At 35.8% G+C, this 21,444-nt stretch overlaps 1 protein-coding gene across 2 annotated transcripts in view; it reads right to left on the bottom strand.

The window, feature by feature from the left end:
* TMEM170B (transmembrane protein 170B) overlaps window positions 1–21,444 on the bottom strand; it is an 81,016-nt gene that overhangs the window by 35,634 nt on the left and 23,938 nt on the right. The window contains exon 3 of one of the 2 annotated variants that reach the window (XM_033216222.1): window positions 5,794–13,913. The exons of the other annotated variant lie outside the window; for it this stretch is intronic. Coding sequence (XP_033072113.1) covers window positions 13,783–13,913 — 131 coding nt within the window. The 3' untranslated portion in view covers window positions 5,794–13,782. Of the gene's footprint in view, window positions 1–5,793; window positions 13,914–21,444 lie in introns of those variants that run through there. 2 annotated transcript variants of the gene reach the window in all.

Raw genomic sequence — 21,444 nt, 5'->3', positions numbered from 1 at the left:
ATCCCAGCACTTTGGGAGGCTGAGGTAGGTAGATCACCTGAGGTCAGGTGTTTGAGAGCAGCCTGGCCAACATGGTGAAACCCCACCTCTACTAAAACCACAAAAATTGGCCAGGCATGGTGGTGGGCACCTGTAATCCCAGCTACTTGGGAGGCTGAGACAAAAGAATCACTTGAACATGGGAGGCAGAGGTTGCAGTGAGCCAAGATCGCGCCATTGCATTCCAGCCTGGGCAACAAGAGCGAAACCCTGTCTAAACAAAAAAACAAAAAAACAAAAAAAGAACAAAAGTTATTTGAAAAGCTGAATTTAGATCAAGACACTGTGTGTGTATATATTCTTGCATATGCATATATGAACACACATGTTTGTGTATGATGTTGGCCAAGACATGTAACCTGTATGCCTCAGTTTCTGGATCAGCAAAATTGGAATAATACCTCTGCCTTGTTGAATTGCAAAAAATGGGGAAAAAACAGAAGTTAGAGTTTAGATTTGAACTTTTCGTCCCTTCTCATTCACCTTGGAAAAAAATCCCCCAAGTTAAACAAGTTTCAAATAAATCTGGACATAGACTAAGGCTCAGAACTACACGGACATGTTAAGTGTCAAATGCTTGGAGCCAAACTGGTCCTGGCCTAGGAAAGTCTGAGAATAACAGGCCTGATGCTGTCCTGTTACAAGTTTCAACTTGCATTTATGAGAAAGCAAAAAGAGTTGATGTGTTTTCAGGTTTATTGAAGAAGAAAATGGCATAGAGAGATTAAGTCTAATATGAGGTCTCATGGGCACAAAGGGTCAGAACCTAAGAGAAGACCCAGGTCTCATGTCATCTCCTCTCAGGTAACATGCAAAGGGCTTTCAAAAGTCACAAGTCTCAATAAATAGGAATGCTTTTACACTGTTGATGGGAACGTAAATTAGTTCCACCATTGTGGAAGACAGTGTGGTGATTCCTCAAGGATCTAAAACCAGAAATACCATTTGACCCAGCAATCCCATTACTGGGTATATATCCAAAAAAATATAAATCATTCTACTATAAAGACACATGCACATATGTTTACTGCAGCACTATTTATAATAGCAAAGACATGGAACCAACCCAAATGCCCATCAATGATAGACTGGATAAAGAAAATGTGGTAGACATACACCATGGAATACTATGCAGCCATAAAAAGGAATGAGATCATGTCCTTTGCAGGGACATGATGAAGCTGGAAGCCATCATTCTCAGCATACTAACACAGGAACAGAAATCCAAACACCACATGTTCTCACTCATAAGTGGGAGCTGAATAATGAGAACACATGGACACAGGGAGGGGAACAACACACACCAGAGCCTGCTGGTGGGTGGAGCACAAGGGAAGGGAATCTAGAGGATGGGTCAATAGGTGCAGCAAACCACCATGGCACACGTATACCTATGTAACAAACATGCACGTTCTGCACATGGACCCCAGAACTTAAAGAAAAAAAAGGAAAGTCACGAGTCTCTCAAAATTGTAGTTTCTTCAACCCTACATCTCCCACTCATCCCTGTACCTTCTCCTATTTTCCACATCAAAGATAACACAAGTGTCTTCTTTTAACACATTTTGGAGTCGCCCACCAACACCGATTCCCACAAAAAGTAAGCCAAGTGTAGTTTTATGAAAATCTGTTTGGTCCTCTTCTTTTCTTTTCTTCTCTTTTCTATTTATTTATTATTTATTTATTTTTGCGACAGAGTCTTACTTGGTCGCCCAGGCTGGAGTGCAGTGGTGCCATCTTGGCTCACTGCAACCTCTGCCTCCCGAGTTCAAGCGATTCTCCTTCCTCAGCCTCCTGCGTAGCTGGGATTACAGCCGCCCACCAACATGCCCTGCTAATTTTTTATATTTTTAATAGAAAGGGTGTCTCACCATGTTGGCCAGGCTGGTCTTGAACTCCTGACCTCAAGTGATCTGCCCGCCTTGGCCTCCCAAAGTGCTGGGATTACAGGCGTGCGCCATCTGCTGTCTGAAGTTCAGTCCTGATTGAAGACCCTGAGTGCAGGGGCACGTGTGTCTCCATGGCTGCTGCAGGCCACACTATGGAAAACAAAACTCAACGCTTTTACAACCAGAACCCTGGAGCTGAAAAGACCAACCCTCCCTCTCTGAGTTTGAACTAAATAGTTTGTCTCTGTAGCATAGTAAACAAAGCAGAGAAGCTCATTAGCAACAGGATCTGTGGTGGTTGATGACTATGTGCACAGCTGATGGGCAAGTCCCGGCCATCTTTCAGGATTAATTTATGCTGGCCGCCTTGGCTTCCTCATCTTGTACATATTTGGTTTAGAGAATGCGAGGAATTTGCTATCTGAGCAAGTTTATTCATCCTGCTTTCTAACTAGGCTCTTTCCCACTGAGATATGTTTCTAAAATTTCCCTCAGCAGACTTCGTGGCAAAAGCAGTGCAGCCTTCAATGGGACAGTTTAAATCTAAAACAAAACCTCCCTAAAAATGCACTGTTCTCTGTCAGGGCAGAGTCTGACTTAGTCTTTGAAACAGAAGTGCCTGAACTTATTACCAAAACTTCTAGTAAAGGCTGGAAGGACATTATCCCTCTATGTGCAGACAATACATTGAAAGAGGCCACTGGGACAAAGGTTATTTGCTAAGCACTCACTACATGCAACATGAGATGTCATTCCATTTTACTAATGTAAGAACAGACTGTTGCAGAAGTTAAATGACTTGGACAAGTTCAATTACTAAGTGGGTGGAGGAGGAATTTAAAACCAAGTCTCATGATACAAGGCCGATTGCACTGTGTGTGTGTAACCCCAAGTTGACCAACTGTATAACTAAGTGTCACTAAGAAAGTGTAGACTATTAAATTAGATACTAAGAAGTCAAGGCTTGCACCTGTAATCCCAGCTATTCGAGAGGCTGAGGCAGGAGGATTGCTTGAGGCTAGGGGTCGGAGACTTGCCTGGGTAACACAGTGTGACTCTCTAAATAATAAATAAAATACACTAGATAAAATAAATAAATTAGATAAATCCATTATGCATTGAGTTGGAAGTTAAGAAAAATATATAAATCAAAGTCTAGATTAATGACTTACAAAAATCATAAACTAAAGTGATTTTCTCATTTGCAAACAACCCTGAAACCTATCTTAATAATTCTTTGGAAAGTTAAATTGGCTAGTGATGACATGAAGCAACCTTAATTTTTCTCATATTTAATTTTCTGGTGTGCATTTCTTTTGGAAAAAAATTAACATTAAATATACCACATGGAAATGAATCCAAAAGTAACAGTTAATTTCAGTTCATAGGTAATGTCCAAAGCAAAAAGCAAGGAGAAAAATAAAATAGAACCACTGCACCATCTAGTGACGGAACTCTTGCTTTACAAGAAAACCACCTGATGAATTACATTTTGCAAATCAGTCCCCAGAACTTTCTGAGCCTGAAGAATATTCATAAAATTGTCCAAAAGAATGCATAGTGACAATCAATCATAGAAAATTAAGAGCAGACAGGATAGATTCTTCTCCTAAGTTTCCATTTGGAAGCTAGAGGCAAAGCAAGTTTTACTCCTCAAGGAGTAAGTAGGTGCCATGGGTCCTGTTTACTTTCCCCTCTGCACCCAGAAGTTTTATGTACTATTTTATGAGCTAATAAGGGTTCGAAGCCAGGCATGGTGGCACACACCTGTAATCCCAGCTACTCAGGAGGCTAAGGTGAAGGACTGCTTAAGCCCAGGAGTTTGAGACCAACCTTGGCAAAATAGTGAGCAATCCACTCTCAAAAACAAAATAATAAGGGTTCAACTGCAAAACATAGATGGTATAAGGACCTGTTCGGTTAATCTGAAATGTTTCTCCACAAGCCTGACCAGGACTCATTCATATTGGTAAACACAAGGCTCAGTTTAAGACTCAGGCATCGGCCGGGCGCGGTGGCTCAAGCCTGTAATCCCAGCACTTTGGGAGGCCGAGGCGGGTGGATCACAAGGTCAGGAGATCGAGACCATCCTGGCTAACACAGTGAAACCCCGTCTCTACTAAAAAAAGTACAAAAAAAAACTAGCCGGGCGAGGTGGCGGGCGCCTGTAGTCCCAGCTACTCGGGAGGCTGAGGCAGGAGAATGGCGTGAACCCGGGAGGCGGAGCTTGCAGTGAGCTGAGATCCGGCCACTACACTCCAGCTTGGGCGACAGAGCGAGACTCCGTCTCAAAAAAAAAAAAAAAAAAAAAAAAAAAAAGACTCAGGCATCTTCCTTCTAATTACCTTTCCCTGTAGTTTTGTCCAGCGTAGGTGGTGATAAATCTGAAATGTACTAGCCAAGCCTAGTGGTGCACACCTGTAGTCCTAGCTACTGGAGAGGCTGAGGAGGAAGGATCACTTGAGCCCAGGAGGTCAAGGCTGTAGTGAGCTACATCACTGCACTCCAGGCTGGGCAACAGTCAGACCTCATCAATCACTCACTAAATCTGAAATAAGTAAATGTGAAATTTAATGTCTTATTTGAATGCTCAGCAAATAACAAAACGCCCAAAGAAAACTGACTTATGTTTTAAAATTACAAAAATATTACTTCAAGAGCCAAAGATACTAGAACTAAAATAGAAAACTTTTTTTGGATCTCACGATTCATATTTTGTCCAAGATGTTAATATTCATGGCCAGGGAGAAAATATATTGAATAATTTCATGATTATTATGAATTTAAGAAATTACCAAGGAAGAAGAAAATACATTTCCAGAGTAATTATGTGGAATGAGTATGTCAGGGTATGTGAAAAAATGTTTACTTCCATTATGCTTGCGCAATGTTTAAAGTGAAGCTAGTTTTCATTCCAGCAAGATTTGAAACATGTATAGTGACTGGCCCCGTCAGCTCCAATCTCTTCACAGGCAAGAAAGTAGTTGAAAGCAGTTGGGTACTTAGCACTTCCCTGAGAAATCCCAAACATTCAAAATATGCATAAATTTGACAGTTCAAGTCCTGAGTTCGTCATTTTTCAAAACCACATAATTTCATCTGGTTTTTGACAGATGAGATAATGATATTATCTCATTACAGGTAAGAGCTCCCAAAATACTCTGTGGACACCAATACAACATAGTTGCGGGGAAGCAAGGTCATAGAGCAAGAAAATCCCAGCCCGGCAATTATTAGCTCTGTGACCTTGAGAAGATTCCTACCTTAACTTCAAATGCTTCATCTATAAAACGGTGACAAAACACATCACTTGAAGGATTACCTTAAGTGTTAAAGAATACATATGAAGTGTCTAACAGATAAGAAGCACTCAACAAATGGTAGCTCCTTATTAATAAAACTGATAGCATGCTTCTTTAAACGGTAACTCAGAAGTAGATGTTACGTAGCCCAGGATTGGTCCTAGGCAAGTCTGTTAACTAGACTTTATGCCTCTCACCTTTATGTATTTATTTATTTATTTATTTTCTGAGACAGAGTCTCACTCCGTTGCCCAGGCTGGAGTGCAGTGGCGCGTTTTTGTCTCACTGAAACCTCCGCCTTTCGTGACTTCCCAGCCTCAGCCTCCCAAGTAGCTGGGACTACAGGTACACACCACTGCGTCCGGCTAATTTTTTTTGTATTTTTAGTAGAGACGGGGTTTCACCATGTTGGCCAGGCTGGTCGCCTCTCACCTTTTAAGCACTACCTCCTAAATCTGTAGGTAAAACTGGGCCAGAAAAATTGATAAAAAGGCAAGAGAAGACATTTGAGTCCACAGTGAATGAATTGAAAAGATGTATCACCAAGAGTCGAACACCCCATAAAGCTTTCAAAGACAGGTTTATTTATATATAAGTGCATGAAATTGAATACAGAAACTTTATTAAAATACTGTATATTACAAATTTTTAATCCAATAAATTCTGTGTAATGACATTTAAGTGCTGGATTCACTTTTAACAGTTGTTTTGTGTGTATCAGTAAAGAGTTCACCCTGTATATTACAAAGAGGAGAGCCACATGAGGACCTCAGAAATGGTCCTGTGATTAGACACTGAATGATAGTAACTGTGCATCTTTTCCTTAAAGAAATGAATTGAAACCTAGATCTTATCTTTGTAGACCTACTTTCTATAGTTAAAAATAACTTGCGTATGTTTATTGCTGCCCTTTGAAGAAAATGAGAATGGTGAAAAATAATTTAAAATAAAGATCAACATCTCTAGGCTAAACTGATGCTTACTGCAATTAAAATACTTAAAATTCACTGCAAAATTTGTGTTCTCCAGGAAATTATGCTATATACATAATGAGATTTGTACATGAATTGGGAAATAAAAAATTGCTTATATAAAATTAAAAATCAATAATATACAATATTTACAGCTTGTTAGGTATTATATATAAACATAGTTTTTAAAATAATCCTTCAAAATTAAACTGTTTTATGTAAACATGCAGTACACATACTCATACAGTGTAGTTTATAGTCTTAACAGAAGGGGAAATTGTGTTCACATAACACAGGGTACTTCATCAAATATGCCTTTGTTTTTGTATATTACCCTTCCAGCATTTATTCTCCTGTCTTTAAGCTTCACAGTACATTTAGTATTTCTATAGTAAAAATAAATCCCTGATGGTAAACATATTTCTAAAGGTTAAAGTGTGTGCCCTGTACTACAGTATAAAACTAACACTGTTCACTAGAATCTCTAGTTTACAACAAAACTAAATTTTAAAGTCTCACACTTAATTTCTTAACTACATTTTTTTTTCCATTTCATACTTGGAAAAAGAAAAAATAGAGAAAAATACCACATCATGAAAATATAGCGAAAGTAGCTGTCATCTGTCACAGTCAACGACTAAGTAACTGATTTACATTGAACCATATGAAGTTAGTAGCTACTATTTGTTAGGCTTTCTAAACTTTGAATTCCCAGTCATGGGTGATGTGTACCTAGCCAACTCCCATCCTGAATCTTGCTAAATCCACTTTGCACAAGTATCTTAACTTTCAAGGCACTAAGGCTTCATTTAGCTTTTAAAATCTGCCTGTGATTTACTAAATGATTCATCAGTGGTCTGAGAGTTAACACAATTTGAAAGTGAGACTTTTAATACCTGTCAGGTCAACTACATTTTTGCTATTTAAATAAAGACATTTTAGCTAGTTAACTTTCAAGATAAACTTGATTCCCTCATCTTAGAATAACTAGAGTTAGGGGCTAATATTTACGGTAGAATCCTACGAATTCTGGAGGGCTAAAACAAAAAAAAAAAACTGTTAATTTCCTATTTGTTCATCTAAATGTGTGGAGCTCAAGTGTGAATGTGTATATTGGTGAGAGGGCCAAATTTTTAAAAAAAATTCTTCCATTGTAAATGCATCCAATATCACAAACATTAAGAAGGTGTCAACAGTTAGACTATCAACTCATCTGCTATTAAAAGTAAATCATTTTTATGATGATTTACTCAACAAGTGCCACTATGTTGCTTTCTGTGGAGAAAACTTTAAAATGTTCCATTCCAAAAATACTTAACAATGATGTGTCAATACTTTAAAAACAAGAGAAGCTTCATCATCAGTAGTCCTCTCGAGTTAACACTCATTTAAACAGGGCTCTATAAAAAGTGATTTCTGCTTAATTCAGCAAGACAGAATAAAATTTTTAAAGTGGTGATTTTTAGTAACTACCGATTTATATTTAAGAGAAAAAAGTGTTACAGTTACGGGACTCAGATGACTGATGATGCACCGCAATGCCTCTTTCTGTGTATTTGTGTCAAACTGCTTTTCAGTTTCAGTTATCCACCTAAATCCATTCCCAAAAAGGGTAGAGTCATGTTACTACCAAGAGTAGATATATGTGGATGCAGTACATAATCTTAAAAACATATGTATGAGGTTCATGCTCTCCTGACTTGCCTGAAGTATTTACTTTTCAGTAAGATTAGAGCTGCACAATTGTAGGTGTTAATATTCTTTCCTAAACCAGCTCCTTGGATTCTATCAAAAAATTGTACATATGTTTAAACTATAACATATGACATCTGTATGGAAAGAGGAGGAAGATTTTTAGGAAACTGCTAAATTTGTTCTCAAAATCAGGGAAGAGTTATTATGTAAGTTCAATATATGTGCCATAAATGTAAAGAATGTGAAAACAACTTCTCTAAACTCAGGGGAAGAGATGATTATAGCTCATAGCTCACTCAGAAATGTGAGTGTTTCCACTCATTTAGAAGTATTATCTGATTTATCTCCACATTTACTAAAAATACTTCAAATATTAAGCATTATTTACCCCAAATTCACGGATACATTTTTAGATAACTAATTCAGCAACCTCCTTAACACTGTACCGCCTACACAGAACAGAGCTCCTTAAGTGAGAAGACCAAACCTCTCACCACACACACACAGAATGTAATACAATTTCAAAATGCACGGTGGTCAGTGAAGCCTCGCATATAAACACAGCATGTGTAAACATGCAGTCCACATACTCATCCAGTATAGTTTCTAGTCCTAACAACAGCGTGGAAATTGTGTTTCACAGGATGTAGGGCGCTTCGTCAAATATGTTTTTGTTTTTGTGCATTATGTCTCTAAACGCTATAATTTTTAATCAAATAATATCCTTTTTATCCTGAAGAGTCTTCTTCCAAGATGTTGTAACAAAGACAGGAAGTTAAGAAAGATTATAAAACCATTCGATTATTGGTCCATTTTAACAATTAAGAGTTTCACCCCTGATTATTAAAAGAAATAGTAATTTACCCAGTTACCCAAAAAGTGTTACCAAATTTCTCTGCAATCGAAATCTGCTAGAATTTCTTCAGTAATTTTCCTCGTCCCTCACATCTTAAAAACAAATAATGACTGCAGAGATTCTGATTGAGACTGAGAGAAAAATCTGTAGTGTCAAGAGTGAAGTGGTTTGAGAATATTTCAGAAATTGCTCCAGGCATTTTGTTACTCCCTGAATTATATAATGAACATAAATTTAAAATAATTGTACTTAAAAAAAAAAAAAAAAAGGCTGGGTGCGGTGGCTCACGCCTGTAATCCCAGCACTTTGGGAGGCCGAGGTGGGCAGATCCCTTGAGGTCGGGAGTTTGAGACCAGCCTGACTAACGTAGAGAAACCCTGTCTCTAATAAAAATACAAAATTAGCCAGGCATGGTGGTGCGTGCCTGTAATCCCAGCTACTCGGGAGGCTGAGGCAGGAGAATGGCGTGAATCCTGGAGGCGGAGCTTGCAGAGAGCCGACATCGTGCCACTGCACTCCAGCCTGGGTGACAGAGCGAGACTCCATCTCAAAAAAAAAAAAAAAAAAAAAAAAGAAGCAAAATAACAGCTAGGGCTTAAGCACCCTTGGCCAGTGGAAGAAAGGACTTGGTAGATACTGAGTATCATTCTATTTTTCTACAGAATTAGAACTACACTGTAGAGCCAAAGGCCCAGGGCCGGCAGAAGAAAACAGACACATAGAAGACAGAAGGGTTATATATCGCTCTTACTTTTCAAGAAGAATAATTAGCAAATAGCAGAAAGTCAATGAATCAACATGGCTGAATGAATCCAAGGGAAGTAAGTGGGATTAGGTAAAGGAGTCAAGGCTGACTACCTCTCTACCCTTGTCCTATTTTAACCAGTGGTCAACAGAACTCCTAATTTAGTCCTCCTTGCACTGGCCATTTCTGCCACCACCAATTCACAAAAGGTTCTTAAAGATCTGCTGATTTTAAAAAGAAAAGGTGAAAAGGAGATGAAGCAAGATTCTAAGAGAATGTTTTTAGTTTATTTCCTAAAGTATATGTAGGGAAAATATAGAAATGAAAGAAAACTGATGAATTTTACAAAACAACATATTCAATTGGTAATGCAATTGCAAAATGTAATTTAAAAAAAATTCTAGAGACTATCAATTGATCATTTACTGTCAAATACATACTGCTTTGCCATTCATAAACAATCTCACATAATCCTCACAATAACTACATGACGTATTAGTCACATTTTATAGAGTATGAACTGAGGCTCAGAGAGGTTAAGTGATTCACTCAAGGTCAAAAAGCTGACAAGTGACAGAGTCTTACTTCAATCTGTGTTGCTGGCTTGGAGTCTAGTATTCTCTTCACTATGTCACAGCCATGATATCTCAGTTATGGAAATTCTATTTAGTGGATGAACCAGGAAAATGAGAATTTGGAGAGACAAAACAGGCTAACTCTCAACTAAAATCAGGAAGCAAAATGTTGTCCCAAACTTTTTAGGATTTAAAATCATCTTGCTAGCTCTTGGTGGACTCAAGGTAAAGAATTCCATCTGGGTAATTCTTGTACTCCTTACTAGAGAAAATACTTGGTAGAGCACTTTACATAGTGGATCCACAAAAAGTGTTTACAAAAGAGAATTATTTGGTGTATGAGTGGCAGCCTAGGTACATCAATGTGGCAGCTGCACTTTCTTCATTAGAGGTTCTTTAAAGACCTTTTCCACAACATTCTGTGATTTCAAATTATCCCGTTCCTTATATCACAAATACAAGATATACAGGCCAACTCATTTCTTTATTTCTCTCATTTAAAGTACAAACAAAACCCAACCCTTATACTTTTTCGAGCAGTGAAATGTATGCTGCAAATACTAAGAAAGTATATTGGGTAACAAACTGTAACACTGTTTGGTAAACATTAAGATCTAAAGAATAATTCAGCTATAGGCCCTGAAGATAGCCATCATTTAGGACTTTGTTTATCCTAAGCAAGGTAGGGTATTACCTTGGAACTGTCTCATGGGGAAGACTACTAGTTCTCCTTCTTTTAAAGTTTTAAGCATTATCTGTAGTTTATTTGGGGCCTCCTGACTAGCTGTCAACTATGGGCATTTTTAATCAGCATGTTAAACAATAATTAGTTTGGACATGTAGGAGTTCCTTCTTTGGGGAGCTGATTTCACTGTAAACAATATTTTATTAAACACTTTTTAAATAAAGGAGTGTCCACTATAGAGGACCCTCCCTCCCTTCCTGCATTTGTCATGAAGAAAATGTACTGCTGAATCATATATAGATTTTAACGAAGTATGTAACCCAAATGCATCAATAAGAGCTTTTGTCATGTCCCAAACAAGGGTCTCCAGCTCTATTAAGTGAAGAAAATTTTTCCAAAATTCAAAATTCTCAAACATCCTCAAACCTATTTAAAAGATCATTACACTGAACAAATTTTCCACTAGAACATGAAAGTGTTCATTGAAAAAAAGCTTTCCAAGTAGACTGTATTCATATATAGCAGCTCTCTATATACGTATATAATGATATATATGTGTGTGTATATATATCATTAAACATTTCTTGTGTCTATAGGAAAGCTACTAACTTTTTAAAAATCTCAGCATATAAATAGCTATTAAGACAATTCATAAACTCACACTATTCAACTGCATCTCAAAACATCAAAAGAGTGACAGTTGCACAAAATCTCCATGGAAATAACTGAAAACAGCAAAGGAACCAAAAATAACCCTTAAAATTAAAAGTATACGCATACACACACAATTCATAATGTAAAGCAACTTGATAATGAGATAACTGCAGGACACTCTACAAACTAATTATTAACCGTTCAATTATACTTTCATTCTAGAGTAAAAACAAGAGTTTAAATCTCTTTGGTCCACACATTGGTACATTTAATGTATCCAAGTTATTTTCTCATTAATTTTGGATTATGAATCGTGCTCTATATTACTTTACCGTAACTTTCTTAAATCATAAAATAACCATATGTTAAAATAAGTATTCCTTCTGTAGATGTGAAACAATTTCCACATGCTATTGGTAATTCCTCTGGAAGAATATGAATGCTTTAAATTATTCACAGAATAGCCAAAATAAAGGAAGAACACAATTCAAGTCTGGCAGAAAAGAAAAAATGATTGACTTGGAAAAGTTATGCCTAAATTTAATTTGTAAAAACATCAGGAATATAAAGAACACATGAAAACAATTTCAGGCTTGCACATCATAAAAATAATCAATTTTAAGATTTACTTCAAAGATCCATGCATAGTTGCTTATTATTTTTTTTAAAACGAATTTCCAAGCCAGTGTTAGTAAATCCCCTAAATTGGCTTCCATACTGGGAAAAGTACTGCCTCTCCAACTTCTCATTGATAAGTTGTGGATATATTCTGCTTCTGGCTAGAGAAAAAGTGGTATGGGTAACAAAGTTCTTAAATTTGAATGGAATAGAACAAAGGCCTACCTTTACAGCAAATTGGATTAAACAGCAAGGCTACCAGGTTATTTTTTGATTATCCTTAACATTCTCTGCAATGTCTCCTTTGAGTTAGCACATTATAACTGTATCTGGTGCCAAAAAAATCTCATTAGGAGACCAGTTCAACCCTACTTCCTATACTCTTACAATTACGTATTGCCAGAACCTCTTAAAATGTTTTATATAAAGGACATTTCCACTTTTAACATACGCCCTCACAGATTCTTCTAGTAAACTTAAATCATAACTTCCTATCATAAATCAAGAACTGAACAACTGAAATGAATTACTCAAATACACGTTCAGTACTGTATTGATATGCTGAGACTAACTGCCAAATTTTAAAATTATCTACTATATTTCCCAATTTTCACTTAGCAAAATTATGATGTTCCCACATGTCCAAAGTAAAATAAGTTTATTACTCTTCCTATATAACTTACTTGTTACTTATAGCTACAAATGAGGTCTTTATTTCCAGAGCCTAATTTAGGCCACTCTCTAAAAACAGTTAATACTCCAGAATGAAAGACTGTTTATATTTTGTCAAAAATCAAGATATATGCAACACGTAATATAATCCCACTGAGATACTAGTTATAAAGATGTTTTGTCCATGAGATACAAGGCAAAAACTTTCTTTAGAAGGGTCAAAGAATGCAACATGCATTTCAGACTTTTTTCTTACAAAATGTTTAAGAAAAATTTCAAATTATATTTTTATGACGCACAAACTACAATCAATGTGTATGACCCTTCAAGTTTCTGAATTTGTATAAACAGAATATGTATGCGTGAGGGAAGCTATTAAAAGGGTGTTAAGTTAGTGAAAAGTATGCACCCTATAGAGCTACTCTGAGTTCTTAAAACGGTTGAGCTAGTCTTCAGTTAAGAAGACTTATCTTCCACATCAATTAAATAACAATAATACCTAAACATATTGAAGCCCTAAATCCCAGAAACGCGCAACATTAAAAACCAAATAATTTCTCTCATATTAAAGAATTCAGTATTTAGCACTCATACGGGATTTAGTGTTACAGAACAAAAATCTTAGTACATTACCTGAATTCATGTCAAATATGTTCACAGCACTCAGCTACATCTACGCTTGCAAATTGTCACATGGTCAATGTTAACAAAAAGAAAAGAGTTTGGCACATATATCAATACTTCGAAACGTCCCTGTAACTTAACACAACACTGTTAGGAACGATGATTTTCAACACCAATGTTAACCTGATAGGCAGCTAAACAAGGTGCTTTTTCTTGTAACTTTACATAGTGTCTTAATGCACCTTGCCTGAGACAGAGGCACATAAGGTGCAGTGCGGTAGTGCAATCACTTGAACACCAGAGGGCAATCTTTCCACACAGCTCAAGGTCTTCCTTATGCTTTGACCTGCTCAGTCCACATTCTTGCACAATTTCATTTCCACTTGTTAACAACGCCGTTTTCAGGGAATCTGTACATCTGTTTCCTTATGTGAAGTAAGACATTCCCACAGAAACCTCAAAGTGTAGCGAGGATCCTTGAAAAGGAGATGATTAATGTCAGTACAGTCTGTCCAACGCCCCATACCAGCGCTTCCAAAGGGGCCATGTTCTTCCCAGCTACTCTGTAAATGCCCGCTACTGCTGCACCTAAGGAGAAACGGGAGACAAACAAAGGGACACAGTCACTCGTTTTATAACACACTGCATGCTGCACCTTAAGAGCTCTTTTCATTTCATCAAAACTTAAATCATCGTATTTTTTCATTTTATCCACTTTCTATGAGAAAGTTTCCCTGTGACTGGTGAAAGTTACACCTTACCATAATACACTTAGCCACTTATTTGAAAAACAGACTCTTCTATTCAACCAAAAGATATGTATTTATGGTATATGCTCCATACTTGATAGCAAATACGTTCATAAAAATAATTCATTATTGCAACCTCTCACCTGGGCATTCAATTAGCTACACCTCTGTAGCATTTTTGTAAACATACAACATAACATACTGATAATTACAAATAATAATGCAGAAAAATAACATAATTTAATGTAATTTCTAAATTATTAATAAATATTTTGATATTAAAGGTATCTTTTTTGAATAATATGAATCTTTAAATGTCATGTAAAATATAATACCTGACTAATCCATCTCACAATTCTCACAATCTACCATATAAAATAGTTCGTTGCTTTTTAAATAAACCATCCAACTCTAAGTTATCTGGAGACTAGTATCTTGATGTCTAATAAGAATAGAAAATGAACTTGACATCTATTCTAGTGAGGTTCCTTAGGTAATGTACACTTCCAAGAACGGGAGAATTTCAGCATATGAGGAACCTCAGTGCCCATCTGATTCAACATCTGATCTTCACAGACCATCCATAATGATGTGGTATCTAAGTGGCTAACTTTAAAAGCACATTTAGGAACCAAAAAAGAGGAAATATTTAAATTATAATACGCCATCTCACAGATGCAGATGGCCTGAAAACTATTTTTCTAGCAAAACTGTCTATATATCCTAAAATGGTTAGATAAAAGAACATAAGAAAAAGAAAAGAAGTTATCTGAAGATACTGAATTGACAATTACAATTAAGACTGAAACCTAGTCATGAAAATTAGAATATAATTTTTACTTGTCAACTTAGAAAAAAATTAGCTAAAGATTAATTCTTTGTACTTCACCCAAAATCTTCCAAATAAAAGTTATTGTATTGCTTTGCAAGAGATGTAAACAGGAAAAGCAAATTATTAACCTAAATCAAGGACTTTCATATACATGTTTTAAAATAAAAGGAAATTAAAATAGTGTACTTACCATATACTATGTATTTTGCTAGGAACTTTAAAAATATTATCATATTTAAATATCATACCACCCCCTCAGTATTATCATCTAATTTAAAGATGAAAAAAACAGAGGTTCAGAGAGGTTCAGTTACTAGCCCCAGGAAATAGAGCAAGTACAAGAGCTGGGATTTTTCAATCCAGGTTAGTATGGCTATAAATCCCAAAATCATTCTATCACTTCATATTTATACTAAGTGAAAATGAGAACAAAGAATTCAGAAAATGATAAAGTAGCTAATAAGCATCTCAAAACTCCTAGTAGCACCAACATTTACTTAATCAAACAATAAAATCACTTGTATAATTGGTCACATAACCAAACTGTAGAACTGGATGACATTCTTTAAAAATATTAAGTATCCTACAACTTTGTTATCAGAAATCATGTTAAAATAAATTAGAGTAATACTCTTTCTCTTTGGATTCATCCTAGATTTATGTGACTATCTTCCATTTTAAAAACCACAATTTGGCCTCCATCCCTCTAATACTGTTTTCAATCATGATCCACAAGAAGGGGAAAATCAAAGCAATTACTAGCTCAGGCTGCCACGAAATGGAAAACAAATGTATCAATTCAAATGTTACATGCTTACATAAGGTGAGGAGCACGGGTTCTGAAGCTCCTAGATTAAAATCCAAGCTCCACTACTTAGCAACTGTGTTACACTGGGCAATCACTTAGCCTCCCATGCCTTGCTTCCTCAACTGTAAAATGGGTGGGCATGAAGATTAAGAGATGACACTTGTCAAGTGCTTAAAAATAGTGGATGATCCTAGTATGTACTCAACAAATTTTGGCTAGTAGTCATCATAGTAGTAAAGGATAAAGATAGTTCCAATCAGTGATTCAGCATTCAATAAATGGTGTTGGAACGACTGGTAGCCATTTCAAAAAAATAAATTTAGGTCCCTGCTTCACACCATTCACCAAATAAATTTCAGATGGATTAAATAACTGAATGTTAAAAACAAAAGTACATATCTAAACTTTAAAATGTAAGATAATTATATTTATGATCCTAGGAAAAGAGCTCTTCTTAAGACCACAAAAAAATAGTAAAACCCATACAGGTATCACACCAAGGAACAGACTGGAAAGTATTTGCTATATGCAAAACAAACTGATGATTAGTATTTAGAATATAAACACACACACATACAAGCATAAACACATAATCAATACAGCATTTTTGTAATCAAACAAAAACAAAACAAATGTCCACCATCAGCTGGAGATAAACTACATGAAGTCCATACCATGAATCCATACAATTTCAAAAGGAAAATATAGATCTGTATGAACTGAAATAAAAATAACTTAGACATATCATCTACGTAACAAAGAAAATAAAACATAAAACAATACGTATTCTCTCCTAGTACATACATACATATGTGTGTATGTATGCATGTATGTATGTAAATATGTACGAGTGAATGTAATGCATCAACAAATATCTGGTGGATACATACCAAACTGAAAAGAGGGCTTGCTTCTGAGAAAAGCACTAGTTTGAGAGTGTTGGTCAAAAGGGACTTTGCTTTATCTACAATGTTTTCAGTTTTTTTTTTTTTTTTTTTGAGACGGAGTCTCGCTCTTCCACCCAGGCTGGAGTGCAGTGGCCGGATCTCAGCTCACTGCAAGCTCCGCCTCCCGGGTTCACCCCATTCTCCTGCCTCAGCCTCCCGAGTAGCTGGGACTACAGGCGCCCGCCTCGTCGCCCGGCTAGTTTTTTGTATTTTTAAGTAGAGACAGGGTTTCACCGTATTAGCCAGGATGGTCTCGATCTCCTGACCTTGTGATCCGCCCGTCTCGGCCTCCCAAAGTGCTGGGATTACAGGCTTGAGCCACCGCGCCCGGCCTTGTTTTCAGTTTTATATAATGAATATAATCATATATTACTCACATAATAAAAATTTTTAAATCTAACAACTTCTATACCTAACTTGCCTAAAACGTCCCTAAAATTCCAAGAAACTTTCATCTTAAATGTCAGGATATGAAAGATATTTCATTTTAAATGCCAGGATATCTTTCAATCCTATTTTTCAAACAAAAATATTGGTACACAATGAAAAAGTTAAATAAATTCTTGATTTAAAAAAGCAGGGCACAAATATCTTATGGAATATAATAGGAAATAACTATATTCCTTGTATGCAGCTGTAAGTTACTCATTTTCACTGCCATACAGAATTCCAAGTATGAATATACCACAGTTTATTTATCCATTCTGTGGCCAACAACATTTCTTTGTTTTCAGTCCTTTACAAACACAAACACTGCTCCTGTTCTTGTCCACGACCCCTAGCACACACATGCAATTAAGAGTTTCTCCATGATCCACGGGTAAAACCAGAATTGCTCAGCCCTATGGTATGGACCTTTACAACTTGACTAGATAGTGCCAAATTATTTTTCCAAATTAGTTGTACCAATGTATATTTCAGTTACTCCATATCCTCAGAGGCAGGTGATATCCCTTTTTTTTTTTTTTTTTTTATTTCTTTGCCAATCTAGTGGGTAAGAGAGATTATCTGATTAATTTATAAATCCTTGGCAATTAATGTGATTAAGTTTCTCTTCACATATTATTAACCATTAGGGTTTCTACTTCTAGGAAATGCTTAAGTCCTTTATTCATTTTTCTACTGGGTTGTCTTTTTACTTAAGTCACAGGGTTTTTAAAAAATATATAGTCTAGATATTAATCTTTTTACAATTATATGAAGTTATATATTGTTTTAACAAGTATCCCAGTTTGTTCTTTAGTTTTCACTCTCCTTAGGGTGTCTTGCTCAACAACAGCTAGCTGAAAGAGTACATTAAGATCTTTATTTTCATGGTGATTTATGAGGCTAATATATGCAGGCATTTAAAGAAGTGGGATAGGGTGCTTGAAATAAATAACACATGTGGATCTGCCACTGTGAACAGTGGTGAACATGATCAATTAGACATAAGGAAAGATCCCAAATGAAGTGGAGAAAGCAATACTGCCGAGATGACTTGAAGGTGAGTAAAAGATACAAAACTACAAGGATGAAGGGGAATAGAAGAGTCATCAGTAGACAGAAAACACTGATACACAACATAAAAGTGCCTGCAAATGGGCATCCCAATAAAAAGTGATGTTATCTGCCCTGCGTATTTCCTGACAGAAAGCAAATGATAGCCTGTAGTCCTAGTGACTCGGGAGGCTGAGTTGGGAGGATCACTGGAGCTCAGAAGTTCAAGGGTACAGTGAGGTATGAGGGTGCCACTGCACTCCAGCCTGGGCAGCAGAGCCAGACCCTATCTCTAAAATGGAAAAAGAAAAAAAAAAGCAAGCATATCATAAAGGTTAAGTGTGAAGAGACAGAAAGAGCTATGGGTAGAAAAACAGAAAAAAAATAGAACAAGGATAAGGGAAGAATTCGTTTTAATAATATGTTCATTCTATCAGTCTGCACAGTTAGATCGAGGTTGGCAAACTACAATCCACAAATCTGGCCCACCCACCTATTTTGTAAACATGTAGGCTAAGAATAGTTTTCACATTTTTAAAGTGATTTTTTAAAATTCAGAGAATAGCATTATATGATACATGAAAATTGTATGAAATTCTGATTGTAGTGTTCATCAATAATGTTTTCTTGAAATACAGGTGCACTCATTTCTGACACTGAATTATCTTTTGCATTCCAAGAATAGCAATTCCTAAGGTTCTGGTGTAGTCCTCATCTTATTCAGCAACAAGATTCCACTGACCTCTGCAAATAAGCTGTGCACACCTTTTATTCTATTTTCTGCAGTAACTTGGATCAAATATGAACCAGTTGTTCTTGAAAGTTTGGTAGAATTCTCCTGTAAACCCCTTTGGGCCTGGAGTTTTTTTGGAAGAAGGGTCTTTAATATTGCAATTGGCAAAAATAATTATTTTCCTATTCATATTTCCTATTTCCATTTATGTCACTTTTGACATTTTATATTTAGGTACAGCTGTTCATAAAACTATTTTATTTTTATAATTCTCTATCTTCATTACTGAGATTTAGTTATTTCTTCCATTATGCTCTGTATTTTACTCTTTTGCCTTAATCCTTTTTTCTTAGTTTGCCAGCAGTCTATTCATCTTCTCTCTCCAAAGAACCAGTTTTTTGTTCATCTTTCATAAACCTGACTTACAAAGCTTAATAGTATTTCTCCACACCAATAAAACTAAACAATGTAATCAAAAGATATTCATGCACAATAGCCGTAACAGGTGTTTAGGAATTAACTTAATAAAGAATATACAAACTTCCTATCGAGAAAAGCATTATTAAACTCTAATAAGAGACGTAAAAGATGATCTCAATAAATGCAGATACACTACATGTTCCTGGGTGATATAATATGCCAATGCTTCCCAAATCATCCTCTATATTCAGTTAAATCCTAATAAAAATCATTATCATACTTTTTGAGCGATCCACAGACACAGTCTAAAATTTATATGAAAGAATAAAGCTCCATCAATAGCTATAAACTTTGAGAAAGGAAAGCAACAAGAAGGGCCTACTCCTGACAGATACTAAGATATACCACAGAACCACTGGGATAACAAAAGTGACCCTTCCATGAGAACAGACAAAAAAACCCAATGAATCAGAATAGAGTTCAGAGACACATCCCTGTCATTACTTTGAGAATGTAATACACAATAAAGGTGGCACTACAAATCAATAAGGAAATGATTTTTTTTTAGTGTATGGTATGATAAAAACTGATTTACTATATGGCAGTGGGGGGAAAAAAACACATAGAATCCTATCCAATACCTAAAACAAAGGTAGACTCTACATGGAGGATAAATTATGGCCTGAATGCCCGATGCCTTTTTTGTAAAAGGAAATAAAGTTTTACTGAAACAGGCCATGCGCATTCATCCACATATGTCTATGGCTGCTTTTGCACTACCTTGGCAGAACTGAATAATGTGACAGAGACCAGTAGCCTGCAAAATCTAAAATATTTATTCCTTGGCCCTTTACAAAAATGTTTGCCAATTCCTGCTACAGGCGAATTAAAGACCTTAATACAAAAGGAAAAACTGTAAAATTAACGGAAGAAAATATATCAGAATATCTTTTGCCACTGGTACGGGGGATAACTTCTTTAATAAAATCTTTATGAACCGTAAGGCAAAAACTCTTTAAGTTGATCACATCAAAATCAAGGATTTCTGCTCTGTAAATGATATCATGGATGAAGGTAACTGATAAAAGACTGAGATAAATTATTTGCAAAGTCCAAAACCAGAGGTCAATATCTCTAATATATAAAAATATCTGTAATTTAAAAAGGAAACAAGAATACCAAAAGAAAACCACAGAATGTAAAGGAGTAATCTGTAGAACAGAAAACCTAAATACATAATAAACATAGGAAGAGATGCTCAAACTCATTAATAATCACAGAAATGCAAATTAAACCAACAATGAGAACTTACTTTACACCTTTAGACTGACTAAAATTAAACAGCTAAAATTAGACATTATATAGAAATAAGTTTCTCCCATTTCTGGTATTAACTAAAAATACTATATGAAAAATTACTCTGGTTTCAAAATAAAATCTAAGTAGCAGCAAAATATAATGAATATGTAACTATATTCAGTCAGCAGCATCTTATTGAATATAGATATTTGGCAATCAATGACTGAACTGAAGATACAGCTACGAGTGCACTAGTATTCACAACTTGTATTAAGAAAATAAATATCACTACTCACATTGGCTAGTTTTCCTAACTCACCTGTTTGCAGGTCAGATAATTAGCCAGAAAAAATTAAATGTTTTATTGCTAATACACACACAAATTTTTACTTGAAATTGTGTCAGACTTACATTTTTAAGGATTTAAAAATATAACACTGCAGTTTCTAAAATCACTGGCTTACTTTATTCTTGACTGAATTGCAAATGGGTTACATATACACACATATCATCAGAGATAAATGGAAGAATTCAATTTCTCATGCTCTCTTTAAAGTTTTGCAATAATATATGCAAATAAATACATATATATATATACACACACACATACCACTTAAACTTCCAAACAAGCTGCTCCTTCTTCCTTCCTCCTCTGTTCATGGTTCCACAATTACAACAGTGGCCATGTCAAAAACTACTGGCAGCCCCTTTCATATCTCTTTGTATGCCACCACAATTAATAACTAATTTAGATTTTTTGTCCTTTGTATAGTTCTTACATTAACTCCTTCCTTCCCAATCTACGGCCATTATTGTAGTTCAGAACCTGGCCTCAAGTATAGATTACAGTTA

The sequence above is a fragment of the Trachypithecus francoisi genome, unplaced genomic scaffold, assembly GCF_009764315.1.
Source record: "Trachypithecus francoisi isolate TF-2019V2 unplaced genomic scaffold, Tfra_2.0 Lachesis_group10, whole genome shotgun sequence".
NCBI classification, from domain to species: domain Eukaryota; kingdom Metazoa; phylum Chordata; class Mammalia; order Primates; family Cercopithecidae; genus Trachypithecus; species Trachypithecus francoisi.
This window is presented reverse-complemented; position numbering and strand designations above follow the sequence as displayed.